The sequence below is a fragment of the Mixia osmundae genome (genome assembly GCF_000708205.1).
Source record: "Mixia osmundae IAM 14324 unplaced genomic scaffold scaffold_4, whole genome shotgun sequence".
Lineage (NCBI taxonomy): Eukaryota > Fungi > Basidiomycota > Mixiomycetes > Mixiales > Mixiaceae > Mixia > Mixia osmundae.
The window spans coordinates 1,152,941-1,171,483 of record NW_014575560.1 but is presented as its reverse complement, the minus strand read 5'-3'; the positions used below and the strand labels follow the sequence as shown (position 1 = coordinate 1,171,483).

At 55.5% G+C, this 18,543-nt stretch overlaps 12 protein-coding genes across 12 annotated transcripts; 5 read left to right on the top strand and 7 right to left on the bottom strand.

The window, feature by feature from the left end:
* Positions 1 to 103: 103 nt before the first annotated feature.
* On the bottom strand, positions 104 to 1,832 carry L969DRAFT_94194 (uncharacterized protein; the record flags this gene model as incomplete). The annotated part of the gene is made up of 4 exons (XM_014713472.1): positions 104 to 325; positions 377 to 474; positions 527 to 641; positions 687 to 1,832. The coding sequence occupies 4 exons, from the start codon at positions 1,830 to 1,832 to the stop codon at positions 104 to 106; spliced, it is 1,581 nt and encodes a 526-aa protein (XP_014568958.1).
* Positions 1,833 to 2,979: 1,147 nt separating this feature from the next.
* On the top strand, positions 2,980 to 3,689 carry L969DRAFT_87046 (uncharacterized protein). The gene has a single exon (XM_014713471.1). The coding sequence runs from the start codon at positions 3,092 to 3,094 to the stop codon at positions 3,329 to 3,331; it is 240 nt and encodes a 79-aa protein (XP_014568957.1). The 5' UTR covers positions 2,980 to 3,091; the 3' UTR covers positions 3,332 to 3,689.
* Positions 3,462 to 3,968, bottom strand: L969DRAFT_87044 (uncharacterized protein). The gene has a single exon (XM_014713470.1). It carries the CDS (start codon positions 3,958 to 3,960, stop codon positions 3,487 to 3,489), a length of 474 nt encoding a protein of 157 aa, XP_014568956.1. The 5' UTR covers positions 3,961 to 3,968; the 3' UTR covers positions 3,462 to 3,486.
* Positions 3,678 to 8,028, bottom strand: L969DRAFT_423164 (uncharacterized protein). Its single transcript, XM_014713468.1, has 5 exons — positions 7,602 to 8,028; positions 5,527 to 7,547; positions 4,863 to 5,478; positions 4,587 to 4,813; positions 3,678 to 4,538 (listed from the first exon to the last, which is right to left on the bottom strand). The coding sequence occupies exons 1-5, from the start codon at positions 7,643 to 7,645 to the stop codon at positions 4,024 to 4,026; spliced, it is 3,423 nt and encodes a 1,140-aa protein (XP_014568954.1). The 5' UTR covers positions 7,646 to 8,028; the 3' UTR covers positions 3,678 to 4,023.
* On the top strand, positions 7,630 to 8,015 carry L969DRAFT_47383 (uncharacterized protein; the record flags this gene model as incomplete). Its single annotated transcript, XM_014713469.1, has 2 exons — positions 7,630 to 7,647; positions 7,881 to 8,015. The coding sequence occupies 2 exons, from the start codon at positions 7,630 to 7,632 to the stop codon at positions 8,013 to 8,015; spliced, it is 153 nt and encodes a 50-aa protein (XP_014568955.1).
* L969DRAFT_47185 (uncharacterized protein) lies at positions 8,018 to 10,040 on the bottom strand (the record flags this gene model as incomplete). The annotated part of the gene is made up of 7 exons (XM_014713467.1): positions 8,018 to 8,342; positions 8,383 to 8,579; positions 8,634 to 8,949; positions 9,002 to 9,208; positions 9,263 to 9,369; positions 9,682 to 9,702; positions 9,768 to 10,040. The coding sequence occupies 7 exons, from the start codon at positions 10,038 to 10,040 to the stop codon at positions 8,018 to 8,020; spliced, it is 1,446 nt and encodes a 481-aa protein (XP_014568953.1).
* Positions 10,041 to 10,422: 382 nt separating this feature from the next.
* Positions 10,423 to 11,431, top strand: L969DRAFT_47599 (uncharacterized protein; the record flags this gene model as incomplete). Its single annotated transcript, XM_014713466.1, has 2 exons — positions 10,423 to 10,500; positions 10,556 to 11,431. The coding sequence occupies 2 exons, from the start codon at positions 10,423 to 10,425 to the stop codon at positions 11,429 to 11,431; spliced, it is 954 nt and encodes a 317-aa protein (XP_014568952.1).
* An 87-nt stretch (positions 11,432 to 11,518) lies between these two features.
* L969DRAFT_423042 (uncharacterized protein) lies at positions 11,519 to 12,410 on the bottom strand. Its single transcript, XM_014713465.1, has 7 exons — positions 12,368 to 12,410; positions 12,298 to 12,313; positions 12,092 to 12,235; positions 11,970 to 12,035; positions 11,762 to 11,909; positions 11,676 to 11,710; positions 11,519 to 11,622 (listed from the first exon to the last, which is right to left on the bottom strand). The coding sequence occupies exons 1-7, from the start codon at positions 12,368 to 12,370 to the stop codon at positions 11,606 to 11,608; spliced, it is 429 nt and encodes a 142-aa protein (XP_014568951.1). The 5' UTR covers positions 12,371 to 12,410; the 3' UTR covers positions 11,519 to 11,605.
* A 122-nt stretch (positions 12,411 to 12,532) lies between these two features.
* L969DRAFT_87038 (uncharacterized protein) lies at positions 12,533 to 13,788 on the top strand. Its single transcript, XM_014713464.1, has 3 exons — positions 12,533 to 13,555; positions 13,608 to 13,698; positions 13,755 to 13,788. The coding sequence occupies exon 1, from the start codon at positions 12,694 to 12,696 to the stop codon at positions 13,414 to 13,416; it is 723 nt and encodes a 240-aa protein (XP_014568950.1). The 5' UTR covers positions 12,533 to 12,693; the 3' UTR covers positions 13,417 to 13,555; positions 13,608 to 13,698; positions 13,755 to 13,788.
* Positions 13,434 to 14,574, bottom strand: L969DRAFT_48429 (uncharacterized protein; the record flags this gene model as incomplete). Its single annotated transcript, XM_014713463.1, has 7 exons — positions 13,434 to 13,555; positions 13,608 to 13,698; positions 13,755 to 13,939; positions 13,993 to 14,059; positions 14,113 to 14,204; positions 14,389 to 14,477; positions 14,531 to 14,574. 7 exons carry the CDS (start codon positions 14,572 to 14,574, stop codon positions 13,434 to 13,436), a joined length of 690 nt encoding a protein of 229 aa, XP_014568949.1.
* Positions 14,575 to 14,631: 57 nt separating this feature from the next.
* Positions 14,632 to 17,488, top strand: L969DRAFT_61487 (uncharacterized protein). Its single transcript, XM_014713462.1, has 11 exons — positions 14,632 to 14,713; positions 14,773 to 14,867; positions 14,972 to 15,049; positions 15,102 to 15,343; positions 15,400 to 15,510; positions 15,567 to 15,600; positions 15,650 to 15,975; positions 16,026 to 16,273; positions 16,322 to 16,536; positions 16,593 to 16,665; positions 16,725 to 17,488. Exons 1-11 carry the CDS (start codon positions 14,688 to 14,690, stop codon positions 17,245 to 17,247), a joined length of 1,971 nt encoding a protein of 656 aa, XP_014568948.1. The 5' UTR covers positions 14,632 to 14,687; the 3' UTR covers positions 17,248 to 17,488.
* On the bottom strand, positions 17,285 to 18,498 carry L969DRAFT_17042 (uncharacterized protein; the record flags this gene model as incomplete). The annotated part of the gene is made up of 4 exons (XM_014712900.1): positions 17,285 to 17,488; positions 17,545 to 17,623; positions 17,661 to 18,174; positions 18,243 to 18,498. 4 exons carry the CDS (start codon positions 18,496 to 18,498, stop codon positions 17,285 to 17,287), a joined length of 1,053 nt encoding a protein of 350 aa, XP_014568386.1.
* Positions 18,499 to 18,543: the final 45 nt, after the last annotated feature.

Sequence of the window (18,543 nt, the reverse complement as noted above, 5' to 3'; positions counted from 1 at the left end):
CACTTTGTCTGCCTTGCTCGTGTATATTCTCTCGAGGTGATTCGTCAGTGAACGGTGATACGCCCATAAGGCAGATGTAGACAGCTTTCAAAGCAAGTCAAACTCAGACATGCTTGCGCGGAGATCCAAATCGCTGACTAGCGCCGATTGCCCATGCATCGACAGCCTGATCGTAGCCCTTCTTATCGGTGCGAACGAGGACTTCCGGCGCAAGATATGTCATTGTTCCACATCGTGTCGTCAGATCCTCGCCGGGTGAGAAAGCGCGTGCCAAGCCAAAATCGGCGACTTTGCAGACCGGATTGTTCCCTGCTGTCATCAAGAGCTGTGCATCTAGCATGTGAGCTGCTTGAGCATCGACGTGATGCAGACTGACATTATCCGGCTTGATGTCGCGATTAACGATGCCTGCTCTGTGGAGGACAGATACGCCGGTACATATCATGTTCGTCAACTTTGCGATCGTGAGCTCCTCTGCGTGCGTTGGTCAATCTGTGACAGAGCCTGTCATTGCGTCCGTGCTCACCCATAATCTCATGCTCTACCAGGTAATGAAGCAAGTCGCCGCCATTGACAAGTTCGAGGACAATGTAGACGTTGTTGGCATCTTCGAAACGCTCATGATATTTAATGATGTTGTTCTGCGATCATTTCAGTCTTCAGCAGGCCTGCATAGAGCCACATACGTGCGCGGGAAGATTCTGAACGATGTCCAGCTCTCTTCGTAAGTTCTTGGCGAGCTGCTCGTCGTAAACGTGTTTTGTCTTGCTGCAGATCTTTACTGCATACCAGTCTCCGGTAGAGCGTTGAATGCATCGCTTGACTAGTCCAAAGCACCCTTCTCCGATGTCATTTGCTAGCTTGTAGGCAGCAAGTAAGCCGCCCATAGCGTCAGGATCCGAACATGCTACAGGGTCGAACGTATGCCATCTGTAAGTAAAGGGCGAGTTGTCGCCCTGGTCGAAACGAACAGTGTCGCCATCACGTATGATTGCGCGGATACCAGGTCCGAGTCGATGATTGTTCAGGCAGATTCCATCTGAAGAGAGATCCCTGATAGTGTATACCAGGTTGGATCGATGCTCATGGTCGAGGCTGATGAGGAAGCGAGTGCCTTGTCGAGTTGCCGATACGAGCTGTCTTGCGATCTCGCAGTGGTTTTGCACTGCTACGACGTCACTGCAGAGTGCGACAGAGTATGGTTTCGGGCCAGGGTCATCTCCGAGGTCGCGTACGATGAACCATGTATCCTGGCCACGAGGAAGCCAGATGTCCTCGCAGACGTACCCAGAGACCGCGTGACCCTGAACGGCAAACAAAATAGCCCAAGCACTGTCGGCCGGGTGGTCGGAAAGTATAGCTGCTGAAGAGTTCTTTGCAGACAGCTCAAATAGATTTGTGCCAGCTTGTGTGTCCAGAACACTGGGGTCTTGTGATCCGCTCGAGGGTATCGGGCAGGCCAAAGTGCATGCCGAGCGACTCTCGGAAGAGCACGGATGCGAGACACAAGTCACAAACTCGTCTACGGTAGCCGATGTCTCGTCCTTTGTCAGAGATGCGTTTGGAACGATAGCAGGGGGCGTAGTGGAGATCACGGATACTTCTCTCGCGCTAGCTAGTTCTGTCGAATGAGCGCGAGACAGGGCTGGCGTAGCAATGACGCCAGTATTGCCAGAAACGCCCATATAGTCTGTAGTCATGACTTCATTTGGCATGATCGGCTGATTGAGTATCCGCTTGATACGTTTGTGAGCGCTTCCGTCTGCAGAAGCTGTGTCTGCATGAAGCTGCTCCAAATCCGTGACCTCAAATCCTCTTCTGCTTGTGAGCATCGTCGTCTCTAGCACCACCTTAAAAGCGGCTGTTGGCACATTCGTCACACCAGGATCCTTCGTGGAGGAGTCATCGGGTGCAGACGTAGATGCTTCGGAGTCACGAGTGTCAAGCGACGGCGGCATCGAATTTGGCGACTCGACAAGCCGCTTGCGCGATTCGCCAATACCCGTCTGGTGGACGCCATCGCCAGTCGAGCGAGCGTTCACTGGTCCATTATTGGTCTATCTAGCATACTGTGCGTACTTGATCGAGCCAGTCAAAAGGGCCGCTGCCCTTGCAGAGCGTGATGTGGCGTGTTGGGCTTCTTTGCGTGCGCGACTGACTCAAAGCTAGGCTGTGTCCAGAGACAGTGGTCACCTCCGACTTTCTTCGAGTGGCTGATCGAAGACTGTCCTGCAGCTCCAAGACATGCTTCAGCATAGATTCGGCGTAAGGGCAAGAGCAGATTGAAATCTGGGGGCAGACGAGCCATCATGGCATGGGGGGAGGGGCTGTTGGACATCACACGGGAGTCACAGGAGATGATACGTCTTGTATTGTGGAATTGAAGAGGCGCGTGAGGACCCTAGACTGAGCCGGTCTGAGTTTGACAATGACTGTCGCCGAGCTGACATCGTACGTTGGAGGTATAGGCGCCTGCCTGAACGCCTCAACATGGCGTGAAGAACTCTGCGCCCTGGCTTGCTGTCTGCGAGCAGCGCCGATGTTGTTCGAACGAGTGAAGCTGGTAGGCATGGAAGGGCAGACGGCGTCGATTGGTGCTGCAGAAGAGAAGAACATGGGACGAAACGCAACTCAAAGGAGTGGACCTACCACTGCTGCTCTGAGTGTCCTGGATCTGACGCTTGCCCGTGCGACCTGATCTGAATGGTGGGGTACGTCGACGCCATGGCGGCAGACTACTCGACGTCGGCGGTGCGCGATCTCGTGATCGATTGACCGACAAGACGGCGCGCGCAGATCACCGAACTCGCCCGAGCAGAGATAATTGGCACGTCTGTGCTTTTTCTCCCTTGCGCGCCAGTCTCGACCCGAGCGATCTCGACTCGACTTATCAAGTCCGACACTGTCTTGCGATGATGCCTCATAGCACTCAAAGGTCGCCACGATCGAGGAAGGGTAGTCTATGCAGGAAGATGCAGCGAACGAAGAGTTTTGGCCGGCAACATTTGACCAGTCATGGTTGCTCCATACTGTCACTTAGAGGCCTGCTCGCTCGCCAATGACGCTCTGGCGAACAAGCAAGAAGATCAACATGCCCATTCAGACCCTTTGCGAAAGCTGTGATGATCTGGAGCTAGCTCGAGGCCATTCTCGCAAACTGGTCGTTTTCGATGAGGAGCTCCTTTTCTATGCGACTAGCAGCGAGAGAGCAACTGCCAATGACCCTTTCGGAACTGTTGAAGACGCTAACGAATATCGGGGGGAGGCGCCTTCACTCGTCGAGGCGAGAATGTGGCCAACAAGAAGACAACAGCCGCTTCAGACGCTCTAATTGGGAANATGCCCGGGACCGCGGNCNNTANGCAGGGGTGGTGAACTGTCGTCTGATGGGGAATTGCGCGTGAGGTGACTCGAGCGGACGAGCGCAAGCCGACGAGATTTGACCTGCTGTGCTCGCGGCTGTCAAGTTGAGGCGCGCTCGGTCGTTCAGACGAGAAGCTGGTCAGCAAGAAGACAACAACCGCCTCTGGATCTTGCTTTGCCTATGAACACTGGAGCCCGGAGGTAGCTTTGCAACCTATCAGCGACGGATAACTCCAGACGAGGTATCTGCAGCGAACGAAGAGTATCTGCCTGCGACAAGTGCTCCGCCGCATGCGGCCTGCCTTGGAGGCTTACTCGCTCGTCGGATCCAGCTCGTGGCTCGACAGCGACACTTGGCAGCCTCAACACGGACGACAAGAAGATCGACAACGCGCTAGAGGGACGAGTGTGCGATACTAGGCGTTCGTCCCTCAGCCTTATACACGCGAGAGAGACAAGTGTGCGATACCAGGCACTTGTCTCTCTCCATCCTTTTTTTGTAATATAAGTCTCATCCTGGCCTATCAACGAGCGAGAGCTGACGACTACACTGGCCGCAGATGTTATGTGCATAGCCGTTGTACAATGCAGCATCATATTGTGATCCAATGCGAGCACAGCTCAAAGGGAGCGTCGTTACTTATCCTTGCAAGGCAGCTATCATACCAGCTTAGGTACAACTATTGGCGCGAGCGACTGAGCGTCCCATCGTACCTCTGTCGGGCAAGCTTGCTTGGCCAGGGCCTGGCAAGACACCGCAGAAGACGCTTTGCGGGATATCGACGGCATGTCCAGTTCACAATGGGCTTGATGTACAAGATCCAAAAACGGATGGAATCTGACTGGCTGTCCGGCAGCACTGCCGCCGGAGTACAGTGAAGCATCGTCATCTTCCTGGGCTTCATCACGCGGTACGCTGAGGTGATTGCTGCTCTCATCGCCAGCTGGTCCGTGAGCTGTGACGACACTCGTGAACTGAGGCATAGGCTCCCAGGGATAAGGTGCGGCTGAGGAAGGCAATGTCATCGGTAGGGCCCGAGAGACTGGCGAAGGTGGCGTGCTGCATTCTGCAGCGTCGCCCTTCGATGGGCGTACCGGGAAGGACGCGCTCCAGAGTTCCATAACATGCTGTCCAATCCTGCGAAGCTCTGCGATCTGCTCGACTGCCTTGGGACCTAATCTTCCTGTTAGATAACCTCGGCAGATCTAGTACGAGCACTGACTTAGCGCTACGGAGACAAAGGTATGCAGTCCATTGAGCAGCTGACGGACTCGGTCGTGTTGAGCAAAGATGTGGCGATAGACTTCCTGAGGCATGATGAAGATTGCAGAGACGACAGAGTCCATATGCGACAAGAACTTCGGAAGGACGTCAGATACGATTCTGAGAATGCCTAGCTGCCCGTTCTCAGCGGTCAATAGCTCAGTCTCCGCCAAGGCTTGCAAAGGCCTGCGTGCAAGAGTCAGACCCCCTCGATGTACACTTCAGATGAGCTTACTCCAGAGATGCCGCATTGACGATCGCGATGGCGGTCATTGAAACGCGCAAAGCATAAGCGACAACTGGACTGCTCGCGAGCTCCTCATTGGTGGAGGCAGCAAAATGCGTAGATGCTCGTTGAAAGCCGAGGACAGCACATGTCGAGCTGAGGAAGCCGCAGATGTTGGGCACGCCTTTGTCGAAGCCGAATGCGCGATCACGACCGCTATCAAGAGAGCTTTGCTTGCCATCTGTGCATCCCAGCAGAACGAGACCCTTGTTGATCAGACATCCCGCGAGCTCGATGTGTCTTTCGATGGGCGTCAAGTTGCGCGAATCCAGAGATGTAGAGCATGCTACGTCGCCTTGATGAGCCCGTGTGAGAATATATACTACTCGGCAGAGCTCTGCAAAGCCGACGAGATTGGCCTCTTTAGCCTCCGGTGCGAGACAGGCTTTTCCTGGATCTTTGACTGCAATCTGCCGACTGTACGCGAGTGAGAGCGAATCTGCAGGGTAAGGGGGGAGTTGCAAGTCGACATCGAAACGGTCAAGTGGCAAGTGGGGCGTTGCGAGTGAAACCGAGCAATGCATGCTGTACGCATTTGTGAGCCATATACAGGTTTGTAGTAGCTCTGCGGCATGTCAGCGGAGGGTTTGCAAGCAACGAGAGACTCGCAAACCTCGATGTACTTGATTGATCGTGGGAGGGCCTGACACGTAGACAGGCACGTCTGTGACATCCGCAAGACAGCGCCGGGCGTAATGACGAGCGAGATTAAAGCCAAGCCATGCTATGCGTATCTTATGTGTAAGCAGAGCGAGTGTGCCACCGATCATAAGCGCTTGTACGGTCGACAGGTCGAAGGTTTTTGTCTTGACCAGACGTTCGAAACAAGTCCGTTCGAAGTAGTGGATAAGCTCTGAGATCGGAGGCAGAGAATCGTGCCATTTCGAGTCCTGACCGAGATTAGACAGTGAATGGGCCACAATAACGTTGATAAGCGCAGCGTCGACAGTCCCGTCAGAGACTTGTGCTAGAAGCTCTTGTTCGTTGACGACGATGCACATTGCGTTCGTGGCAAGCCAGATCTTAACGAGCTCGACGATTGTCTGCTGCGGGACGTCTTCAAGTGGTTGCTTTGAGCCAGCATATTGGAGACGCGCAGAAATGATGGAGACGGAAGGGCTTAGATCATATGCGAGAAGTCGGGCAAGCCAGCCTTGGCGTTCCAGCAGCATACCAAACCCGGCTGACGAACTTGTTCGCCCAGCAATCTGCAGCGAGAGAGTATCGACGGCGAGACATTGCCAGAGAACGCTCGTCGTCGATTTGCGACTATATCGTTGCGTCTCCTGTTCGTCAAATTGCAGGCGCGTCTCGAAAGGTACAAACGCGAGCGCTGCACTGTAGCGATCCTTTATGAGCTTGAGATGGGCCTTGTCTAGATCGCATGTGGTCACACATTGAAGCAAACCGGCAAAAGTCGCGACAACCTCAGCAGAAGGCGCGCTGATATGCAGCTTCGCATCCGCCAGAGCATTCCGCTCCGCATCCGAAAGCGTTTCGAGAGCTTCATTGAGGCGCGGAATCTTACGCGTGGGTGAGGGCGCAGCTGATCGATCTGACGGTCGCTTTTCGGCGAAAGCTGTTGATGCGTCGTTGGTCGATAAACAGAGTCTAGCTGGTGCAGGCGAAGCGTCGTGCATGATCTCGTTGTTGATCTTGAGGATTGGCGGAAGGTCCGTCGGCATGAGAGCGGCTAGCCCGGATCCTATGGGCTTTTCGAAGTTGCTTGCCGGGCGATCGAAGCCGGACGAAGGGCGTTCGAGACCAAAAGCGCTCAAGCTGTTATGATTGCTGCAGCTGGTCGCGCCGCCAGTAAGGCCAAGACCGGCCGAGTATCGATGGAAGCCATGGTTGGGCGTGCTTCTAGAAGGCAGAGGCAGAATACGCTGATTGAGCGAAGTGTCGAGCATAGCACGATCCATGCCAGTACCGAAGATGCCGTTCTGCCCCGCTGAGGGACCTCGATCATGGGTTATCGAGCCACGCTCGTAGCTCGATGGTGTGAGTGGCAAACGATCGTATACAGCAAGGCTTGAGAGACGCCCTTGGGCCGATGAAGCCTTGTCATAGCTATACTTGAGATCTTGAGGCTGGATCAATTCTGCAAGGCAAGGGAAGACCGCCGAGGACGGTCGCTTGGGTAAGACCGGCAGCGCGGCCGGCGCGCGAGGACTTGGCTGCAGCTGTTGCGCGATAGGCTGCAGCTGATGAGCGACCGGATGGTAGTCATGTGATAGCAATGCACTCTGATGAGGCTGCGCCAAAGCACTGTAGTCGTGATGCAGCTGCTGAAACGAAGCAGGCGCAAAACTTTGCCACGCATCATTCTCGAGGCCGAGCCAGTGACGCGATTGGCTAGCGACGTCAAAGAAAGACCCATCGTACGCACGCGGTGAGCTAAAGGACCTTTGGGTCGGCCTCTGTGGCGCAACATGAATCGAACCGATACGGGTGGGCTGCCGCGTTGCAGAAATTCGCTGATGGGTGTTTGTTCCTGATGTCGAAGCGCTGGCGTTCTGGGCACGAGGTCTGCCCATACGAGCGCGACCGAGGAAGACACATTCGACGCTCTTCTTGACGCAGAAGGTACAAGTCGTAGCATCTGGCGGCAGCACACATTTGATCTTGCGTTGCCTGACTCCTGCGCCATCAGCCAACGGATCCGATAGCAAAGCGAATGAGACTCGCCTGCAAAGCTCGCACGAACTACGCAGCGATGGATCTGGCACCATTGGTGAGCTCGCGGGCGGAATGGACAATTGCGGTCTGTTACGAGATGCGAGTGACGGCGAGTTGTCAAGGAGTACGGGAGTGTTTCAGCTGTGTGACCCTGTGACAACCATTGTGCCGGACTTGACATCATGTGAGTCTTCTCGGGCGCGAGGCCGTGCGTGACCGTGCGACGCAAGCCGTGCGCTGTCATTGCTCGGATGGTGTCAGTGCGTACTTTCACTCCGGTCTGGACAGACTGATGCAATTCGTAGTAACAACGTTAACCTTGGCAGCAGTAGACCGGATCGACGCGGAGAGAGAGAGAGAGCTGGCGAATACACGTCTAAAAAGGGAGATTGTTGGGCTCCGCCAGTAAGTGAGATGAGGTGAAGTTAGACTAGGCTTGAGCACGGAGGTATTGGGCGGTCGGCGGGCGTTAGATCCTTTGAACGCGATCTGAGTCGCCCATTCGGTATGATCGATGGTATCGTGTGACAGGATTCTTGCAGAAAGCGTACAGCTTGCGAGGTTTGTGGTACAATGAGGGCCTTTGTTTTTGCAAGGCGATTGGTTAGATCATAAGCGAACGAGGTGAAGTATGGCGTGTGTGGATCGAGCGCGGGTACGAACGGCAAAAAGGCGTGCTGGCCGCCGAAAAGTTTACTTGGCGACTTCGTCCGCCTTGCTCTTGGCGGCGTCGACAGTGCCGTTGACTTGCTTCTTAGCGTCGGCAGCAACATCATCGGCTTGATCTGACTTCTTGGAGACGATCGCCTTGAGCTGATTGATGGCATCGTTGATGAACGGCGTGGTGTTCTTCTGCGTGTAGGCTAGCACGTTCTGAGCGCGGGTGGCAATGGGCACGTCGGTCTTTGAGAGCTCTTCCTTGATGTGCGCAAGGCCCTCAGAGACCGAGCTGTAGAGAGGTCCAAGGGCTTCTTGGGCTTTCGCGGGCTAGCAATGTGCGTGAGCTTCGGCTTGACGAAAGATGAAAGTGTGGCCACTGACCAGGTCCTCGCGAGCACTGCCGAGAGATTTGTTGAGCTTGCCGACTTCGGCGAGCAGCGAGTCTGTCAAGCTCTTGATCTGCTCCTGAACATGGCTGGCGGTCTGATGGACATCCTTTGAGTTTCTCGGCACAGAGGCAACGACCTCCTGCAGCTTGGTCTGGATTTGAACGATCGACTGTGAAGCAGCCTTGAGCTGTTCGGACACCTGATCGGCAACGCCGCCGAGATTGCGCTTTGCGAATTGAGCAGCGTCGTCGGCGGGCTTGCGTGCAGTCGCGATGACTTCGCTTGTCGGTGCGAATGCAGTGGGGACACTGTTGCGCCATGATTCAGCGTCTTTCGTGGACATACTCGATCAGGACTCACCGTGCCTCGATAAAGTCAAGACCCTTGTTGGCGTAGGTGTCGACGACGCCAATTTGAGGACCGAGTGCTTTTTGGACGGGCTCGGTAGCGCGGTAGAGTGTCTGGGCGACCTTGTCGGCTTGCTTGTATGCAGCTGCCGAGTACGAGTTTGAGTTGACAATCTCTTGAGCCTTGTTGATCGTATCAGAGACGACGGGGATAGACGCTCTATCTTGCCATGTCAGAACTGAGCAAACTTGCGGTCAAAAGCGTAGAACTCACACTCTGTTGATGAAGGTGGGCGAGTTGGAGCCGCTGCCGTTGGTGACGGGCGCTTCTGTTGCAGCTGCCATCTCGAGACTCTGATAGGCTCTGGTTGGGCTGCACCGCTCATGTCAGCGGTGTCCGAGCAAATGACCGCTCGACGGTCGTCGGATGGGACGAGGAGTAGCGTAAGGAGCAGGAGGGGCGAACAAAGCTTCATCGTTGCACGACAATGGACCAAGGCCGAGGTCTTGAGGCCTGGCTATCGCCTTGCGTCATCGAGAGACGCAGCGCTGATCGTCGGTCTCCTCGCCATCTGGACGGATCAAGATGGAGCGATGAGAAGCAAGGGAGGAGCGGCATGTGTTGGGAGGTGATCTCACCTAGTGCCTGTATCGTCTGGTAACGATCAGACGGTTGACGTGATAAGCCGATACGATAGTACTGATGACTCTTGCCTGAACACCGATACTTCTCCTTCAGTCCACCAGCTCTAGCTCTGCGATAGCTCTGCTGTACTCACAGGTCTGTCGATAGTCACAGCAGGAGGTCCTCCGAAAGAGCTTGAAAATTGAGCAGTCAACGAGATGCTGAAATCCTCCCCAGAGCGAAAGCACACGACGCCGCCGTATTCAGCACAGGCACACTCAACGCTCCACGGGCTATTAAAACTTGCCCGCCGGACGAGACAGCGCAGTCGATCAGATTGAAATACAGACAGCTTTTCAGCATCGACAATTTGCGTCCCTGGCGTGAAAAAAGAACAAATCTTTTCGCGATGCCGGCAATCGCTCATCGGCAGGTGCTATACTGTACTAGCGAGCGACATGTGGCAAGGATCGTCGAGAGCCCTTCCGTTGACCAAGACATGATGATGCATTCATTGCAGCTTTCGATATAGACGGTGACAGGTACTACGGGTCCCCCACAACATCGACTTCATTGCCGAGCGTCGAATGAGAGGAAGATGACAGGATCACCCCTGACTAACTATAGTGTACCAATCACTGACATGTCGTGGAAGTGCAATTTATGCAAATTTGAGCGGCGCCGATCTAGTGCCATGCCACGCCACTAGCTAGCTAGAGAGCAGCCGCGGCCTCGGCCGAAGCCCGAACGATGAGCTCGGCGACGGGCAGAGATTCCCCCGAGACGTTGGCCTTGAGCGTACTCGTGCAATGACGCACTTCGTGCAAAGCATCACGCACAACTTGCCTGGGTTCATCAGGGATCCAGCGGTAGCGCTGCTAGGCCAAGTGAGTCACCCTGCTGGCGCGGATAGATGATCAAGTGACGAGGCGCTACTTGCAGGAGTGCTACACCACACTCATCTACAATGTCGACCTCGATGACAGGCAATGTCTCACGCTAGCATTGTCCAAGACGCTCGGCGTCGGCTTGGTCGCGGGAGGCGCGATAGTCAAGTTACCACAGATTATCAAAATCGTCAGGTCAAAGTCAGCTCGAGGCATCTCCCTGACCTCTTTCCTGCTCGACACCGCCGGCCTGCTCATCGTGCTGGCCTACAACGTCAGGCTGGGCTTCCCGTTCAGTACATGGGGCGAGAACCTGTTCTTGTTCGTTCAGAACTTCATCATCATCTCGCTCATCTTGGGCTATTCTGCGCGACAAGGCTTGCATCCAAAGGCACCTGTCAGCTCGAGCCATAGCAAGACGACACGTGTGCTGCCCTTCTGGGTCGGCATGGCGCTCGTCACCTACCTCTTCATGGACAACACGCCTCTGATACCGACCAAGATCCTCAGAGGGCTTCTGACGCTCACGATACCCTTGGCCATCTCGTCCAAGCTACCGCAGATCGTGACCAACGCGAAGAACGGCTCCACAGGCCAGCTGAGCTCTTTCCTCGTCTTCAACAGCTTTGCGGGTTGCGTGGCGCGTCTGTTCACCACCCAGACAGAGACGGGCGACGCCACGCTCTGGTGGGGTTTCCTGGTCGCTGCACTGGCGAACGGCATCCTCGCACTGCAGATGCTCTACTATTGGAACACATCGAGCCCCATGGATGCCTATGCAGCTCAAGCGACGGTGAGCTACCGGGAGAAAGAGAAAGCAGAGCAGCAGGCCGAGCTGGCAGCGATCAAAGCTACCGCACCGGAGACGCGATCGGTCGGTACAGGAACGAGGAAAGCATCTGGACCCAAATGGGTTCGCAAGCCAGATTGACGGGGTCCCAGTTGGGATGAGGAGGCCAATTTCTCACGACCCGGGCGAACGTGCACGATGTCCTAGCCTGTGCCCAGTCGGCCGCACGAACTGGTCCAGTCTCGTCTCGGCTGGGGTAGAAGCTGCTCGGGCTCAACACGATCGTAATGCAAATGTACAAGCAACGCCTGCGTGCTATGCTGCCATGAGTGCTGGCATTCCAAGATATCAGCTTGATCTGCTGGGCCAGAGTGATGATACTGACTGTTCACAAATTGACGGTAGTCAATATTGCCGTCCCTGAGTGGGGTTTGTGAGTAAGCAGTGGAAGGGAGACCAGCGTCGACGTACGAGCCCATTTTGACGTCCTTGAGAAGCTGGTCAACTTCTTCGTTCGACAACTTCTCGCCCAAGCTTGTAAGGACGTATCGCAGCTCGCCTGCGCCGATCGTGCCATGCCCGTCCTTGTCAAAGACTTGGAAGCCGCGTATGAACTCGTCTGTGTCGCCAAACAGGTCTTGAGCACGCGAGCCGTCGCTCGGGCCCTCGTCAGACTGACCTGCCGTTCCCGCTGGTTTAAAACCATCCTTGCGCCACAGTATCTTCTCAAAAGTAGCGTAATCGACTGTCGACCGTGCAGATATCCTCAGCTCAGGTCAACCTGAGCGAGACCGCGCTCACTCTCTGCACCTTGATCCGCGCCAAGGGACTCGACTTCGGCCTGCGTGGGGTTCTGGCCGAGCGCTCGCAGGATCTCGCCTAGCGAAGAGCGAGGGATCTTGCCATTGCCTCGCTTGTCGAACAGCGCAAATGCTTCTCTGACATCTGTCAGTTGAAAAGCATTAGCAGTTGCTGAGCGGTGTCCGATCGCTGAGCATCAAGCTGACCTGCGTCGGTGGGTGTCTGCTCGACAAACAGGTCAGCCAGAGCGACCTTGCAGTGATGAAAATGGCTTACCATGCTTGGCTTCTGCCTCGGCCAGCGCGCGGTTTTGGTTTCGCGCGAGTCGCGTCAGGAGCGTGAGAGAAAGTTGCGTGAACCGACTGCCAGCCAGAGAAAAAGGCTGTCGAGGTGTCACGATGTCAGTCCGACGGCAGATGATGTCGATGCCAGTACGAGCATCCGACGCTGTTGCGAGCACATCGGCCAAGCCGATCAAGCCAGATCTGCGGAAGAATCGACCGGTACCGAGCAGACCGCCTAGCACTGAAGAGAATCACTACGAGGATGCGCTGGAGATCATCAGTGCTGCCTATGAGCCTTTCCGAGGTACCAAGATCTCGATGGACCGCATCTCGCAAGGTCTGCCGCCCGTCAAAGCTGCGCCGAGTCCGAGTCCGACTTCTGCTCCTCGTCGACGTCCCAAGATCAGAGGCGAGACCTTGGCGCAGTTCATCCAGAGACCGACTGTCACTTTCCCAAGGCGGTTCAGCTCGACGATGACTCATGCTGCCATTGCCTCCTTGGGTGCAAGGCAGCCCGCCCTCGAGCTCGATCAGAGCGCACGAGCGGCTGTCCGAGCAGCGCCAACGACTGTGCAAGCGCAAGCTGCAGCTGCATCTGCCCTCGGCATCTCCTTTCCTGCTATACCGCCCCTAGAGGATCCTCTGCTGGGCTTCATGACCAATCTCATCATGAAAGACGGCAAGAAGACTGTGGCCAGGTCGACCGTTGACCTCATGCTGTCGACAATCAGACTACACACCCATCAGGATCCGCTACCACTCGTCCGACTGGCAGTAGAGCGAGTCTGCCCCATGGTCAGGATCGTCTCGAGGAAGAAGGGTGCAAAGAATGTTCTCAGCCCTGTTGCGCTCAACGAACGACAGAGAGTCAGACGGGGTATCCTCTGGCTACTTGTAGCGAGCGACAGCAAGAACGACAAGGCGCTCGGCAGGAGAATGGCAGCAGAGGTCATCGCCATTCTCAACGGCAACTCGAGCGCTCTCAACAAACGACAGGAAGCCCATCGTTCAGCCGTACTCAATCGGTCCAACGCCCGATAGACGACAACATGCATGCTTCATTGTTTCGCTTTGGGCCAATTTTTCTTGCCGTCCTCTACCGCTTGTCGCATCTGAGCAATCGCTTCTGAGGGTACTGGCGCGCCAAAGCATGCCGTGCCAGACACAATCACGTTAGCGCCTGTTCGCTGCCTATGAGCTCCTGTTCTGCATTGGACGCGCAAGCAACGTACCGGAGTCTGCGCACACTTTGACCGTCTTTGGACCTACGCCGCCGTCTACTTCGATGTCCGTACTCGGAAATCTCGCCCTTAAATCTGCCACCTGCATGACGAAGTTGAGGTGCAACGAATTGTGTGGATGTCAAACGGTGATCGTACTTTACTCACGCAATTTTGCATGAAGCTCTGACCGCCTTTGCCGGGCTCGACGGTCATGACGAGAATCATGTCCAGCTCTCTGCCTACCCTGTCTTCTATCGCGCTCGAGGGCGTGTTGGGCGAGATGGCCATGGCCGCCCTCATGCCGTGCTGTTTGATGGCTTTGACGCAGTCGAGTGCTCGCTCTGATCTTTCGCGAATGAGCAGCCCAAGGTAACTTGTGCGCGAGTCAGCTCACCTGATCCTGTCGCTTCGAGATGGAAGGTATAGCTCTTGCCGCCCGCTTCGGCAACATCCTTGACCCACTGATTTGCAACCAGATGAGCGCCATACAGCGCAGAGAGGAGCATCGACAGACTCGGATGGGATCAGCGACCATCATGTGGCAATCCATGAATGCGCCCTCGACAGACGCATGGACCGACTTGAGGATGGGCGGCCCTACATGTGCTTCCTGTCAGTCACAAGATAGGATTGAGAGGATGTCTGAAGCTGACCGAGGGTGATGTTGGGCACAAAATGACTGGGGCAGCCAACGTCAGCTCCTGCAGTCTTACGATTTGCGCGTTGCATCTCACCCGTCCATGACATCTGACATCCGCGAGAAAGGCAGGTCAGCAGGCCTGCGTAGGACTGGAAGCAATTGCAAGCTCGCCCATGTGTAGCCAGTCTGCGCCGTCTTTCATGATGCGAGTGCACTCATGCGTCAGTGCACCGAAATCACTGCAGTCAGGATTGCATTGAGCTTTCAGGAGGTTCAGAGCCATCGCGCCCACCTTGCGAGCACTGAGGGTGCGATGATAGCCTTGAGGTCCGCCATGCCTCTGAGCGAGTCGACTGGTACGGCCGACGGGCAACAGTCGCGTCAGTTCGATAGGCGGCGGCCACTCTGCTCGACAGCCCCGTCATCAGTTGGCTCGCTCGCTCGCTCGCATGGCTTTACATGAAAATCTTCGCTTGTGCGTGCGGTAGCTACACTTGGCTAAGCTCGGCTGACGGCTGCGAGCCGGTCCCGCAGCTATGTGGGCAAAGATGCCTACCATCTCGTCGATGAGGGACCACAGGGCCAGACATTGACCATCACCCGCAAGACCAACGAGATCATCGTCAACAGTCAGTCGATCCTCATCGTCATCCTGTCTGCAAGCATGGCGATCGCGCCTGCGTCTTAGGGGAGCCTAGCAAGACTGAAGCTGACATGGCTAGCGCGCGTGCAGATGGTGCTAAGCGGCCTCAGCAATATGACACGATGCTCAAAGTCTACGGCTTGTTCGGCATCGTCTCCTTGCTCAACTGTATGCGGTGTACGTTTCCGACAGCCGTGCGCGTGCTAACTGTGGCCTGCAGCCGAGTATATCATCCTCATCACGGGCATCAAGCGCGTGGCCACGTTGCTCTCCCATCCCGTCTATCAAGCGACAGACTTCAAAGTCTTCGCCATAGAGCCCATGCCATTCGAATGGACCGTCGACAAAGTTCTCGCCGCCGGCCATCCTAACGAGAAATACCTGCTCTCGCTCGTCAAGTCGCATCTCTATTCGGGGCCTTTCTACTTTAGCTACGGTTATGACCTCACTAGATCTCTCCAGGTTTGCCTTTCCTGCTGTACTACGTGCATCGTGTACTAACACGTTGCAATACGTAGGCACAGAGCAAATCTGGCAACAACGGGCCAGCATGGAAACTCGCAGATGATCGTTTCTTCTGGAACAAGTACCTTCAGTCTCGTATGATCGAAACTGCCTCGCGACAGGATGTCAGTTCTGGTCACGTTCGTTATGCCGGGACCCATCGCTAAGCGTGGGCGAGCAGGTCTCAAAATTCATTCTGCCCGTCATCTTCGGCTGTAGGCAGCTCGGTGTGCCATTCGGAGCAGGAGCTGAACTTGTGTGCAGTCTTTGAGATCAAGCAAGCCGACGCAAACGGTCGCGACTTCCTCTTTGGTGTCATCTCCCGTCGCTCTCGCTATCGTGCAGGAACGCGCTACTTCTCTCGCGGTATCGATTTGGACGGCCATGTCGCCAACTTCAACGAAACAGAAATGCTCACACTCATGGACAAGCCCAGCCATGGCTCTGCCGTGGGAGGCAATAGAGCGCCCATCAAGGGTGAGATAAGAGGGAGCTACATCCAGACGCGAGGAAGCGTTCCCATCTTCTGGGCGGAGATCAACAATCTGCGCTACAAGCCAGACCTCAAGATCATGGATCTTGACGCTACTGTCAGTCCACCCTACATGCGTAGCAGACTTTCTGATGCATATGGGTGCAGCACGAAGCAACGAAGAAACACTTTGACGAGCAGGTCGAGATCTACGGCGACCAGTTCTTGGTCAGTCTGGTCAACCAGAAAGGCTACGAAAGACCCGTCAAAGAAGGCTACGAAAAGGCCGTCCAGACGTTGGGCAATCCTCGCGTTCACTACACGTACTTTGACTATCATCACGAGTGCAAGGGCATGCGATTCGATCGCGTCTCAATCCTCATCGACAAGCTAGAAAGCGATCTCATCAGACAAGGGTAAAGCACGGCAGGCTGTCTCTACGTGGCCTGCTGAGCAATGTGCAGGTATTTCTTTCACGATACCTCGTCGAGCCAGACGCCACAGAAGACACAGACCTCGGTCGTCCGGACAAATTGCATGGATTGTCTCGATCGAACCGGCGTCGTCCAAGCTGCTCTCGCCAAGTGGGCCCTGACACAACAACTCCAAGCAGTCGGTATTTTCAGCTCAAAGGAGACTGTCGACGATCACCCTCGCTTGCAGCATATCTTCCGCAATCGTGAGTGGCTTTGCCTCGATCGCTGCTCTGGCAGCTGAGCACGAAGATTGGCACAGTATGGGCTGACAATGCTGACGGCGTCAGCGTGGCCTATTCTGGCACGGGCGCACTCAAGACCGATTACACGAGGTAAGCGTCACCCTGCTCCGCCGATGACTCCTCTGAGGCATTCTCTGCGATGACGACAGGACAGGGAAACGCTCGAAGCAGGGTGCGCTTCAAGACGGCATCAACTCGGCAGTGCGATACATCAAGAACAACTTCCTCGATGGACCCCGACAGGACGCCTATGACGTCGTGACGGGTCGATGGCAACCCAGGAAAGGAAGAGATGCCGCTTTCGGCGATGCGAGACCTTTCTTTGCCCGCTTCGTGCCTTATGTACTGCTACTATCGATCGTGGCGCTCTTCTTTGGCATCTCTTCACCACGATTTACCAGTCAGAACTTTTACCCACTCAAGACTTTCTTTGCCTTCTGGATCGTCGTCACTGTCATTTCGACCGCTTACATTGCCGCCCACGGCGTAGACTATGTCGCTTATCCTCGACTCAACCCCCTCACGGACATCATCACGTACGACGGCAAAGGCTACGAGTCCGGACGAAAGGGTCGCGCGAGCTTTGCTGCTCTCGCTCGTCTGCCGGCGACGATGCATCGTAAGATGGAGAGTCTGGCCGAGGTCGAACTGGGCAAGAAACGAGTGGACTAGACGTTTCGCGCGTGATCTCTACTGAATGCAATCGAGTTTACATGTCGTACGTCGACCATGCGTATGCCTGCGCGTTCTGCGTCTTCTTGAGATTGGCTTGCTGCAACAGCTTCTTCTCGAAGCCATTGCCGCGATCGACGCCGTCCCATCGATAGCCAGGCTTGATACCGAAGCGATTAGGCGCGGGCGCAGGCCCGTTGTATTGCGGTCGCGTTGATTTGCGACTGGTCTCTGTCTTGCTCTGCGTCTCACAGCTGAGGTCAGCGAGGAATGAGTGGACATGGCACAGGAGCGTACGGTGAGGAAGCGAGCAGCCGGGTCATTCCATCGTTCGCGTTGCTTGAGTTCGTCATTCATATCTCGATCGTCAGCATACCTGTCATCATCAATATTTTCAGACCTGTACGCCTGACAGTAGTCGAGCTGACCTGGCCATGGGTTTCGCGAGCAAGCGCTCTTCCTCGCGACGCTTTGCCTCCTTGTCCTCGCGCTGTACGAGTCCCTTGCCCCATTCCATCTTGGCCATCTCCTTCTCCTCCTTCTCCCTCTTTGCTCTCAGCTCGGCCGCTCGCTCAGCTTTTGTATCTATCCTCCTGCCTTTCTTATCGCGGTAGACAGTGCCACCCGTCTCATCGTCTGGATCGGCGAGCGCAGCCAGCCTTGCAGCCTCACGTGCTTCCGCCTCTGCGCGTTCTTCGACAGCCCGCCGACGTGCAGCTGCTTCCGCTAGCTGTTCGTCCGTCTGGATGCCGCCGACTGCTCTATATAACGCAGAAGGTGGAGGCGCAACATCTCTGGACACGACGCGATCGTCTTGCGTGATGGCAGCGACGACAGGCTGTTCATCTTCTGCTATGGCTTCCTCTTGCTTAGGCTTGGGTGGCTTGATCCGCTTGAAGTTGTACTTGCTCGTCTTGTGTTCGACCACTGCGGGCGGGTACGTCCATTCATTCGTGAGCATCGACAGCCTTGCACTCGCATTTGTGAGCGCTGACCATGCTGTCTGTCCTCCTCATCGTCTTCATGCTGTCGCTGAAGAGCAGTCCAAGCGCTGTCGCCATCATCTTGGTCGACTATCCAGCCAGTCGAGCTCTCGCCCGCCGAGGGAGCAGGATCGTCCAGTCGACGTTTCTTGCGTTTCTTTCGCTTCGTCGCATCTTCGTTCAGGCCCTCGCGAGCAAGTATGGCATCCGCTTTGGGCCCGCTGAGGTATTTGCTAGCCAGGTAAGCCGAATGAGAAAGGTTAGACATCGTCAGGAATGACAGCGTCGCATCCAAGGCGGACGAGGGCGATAT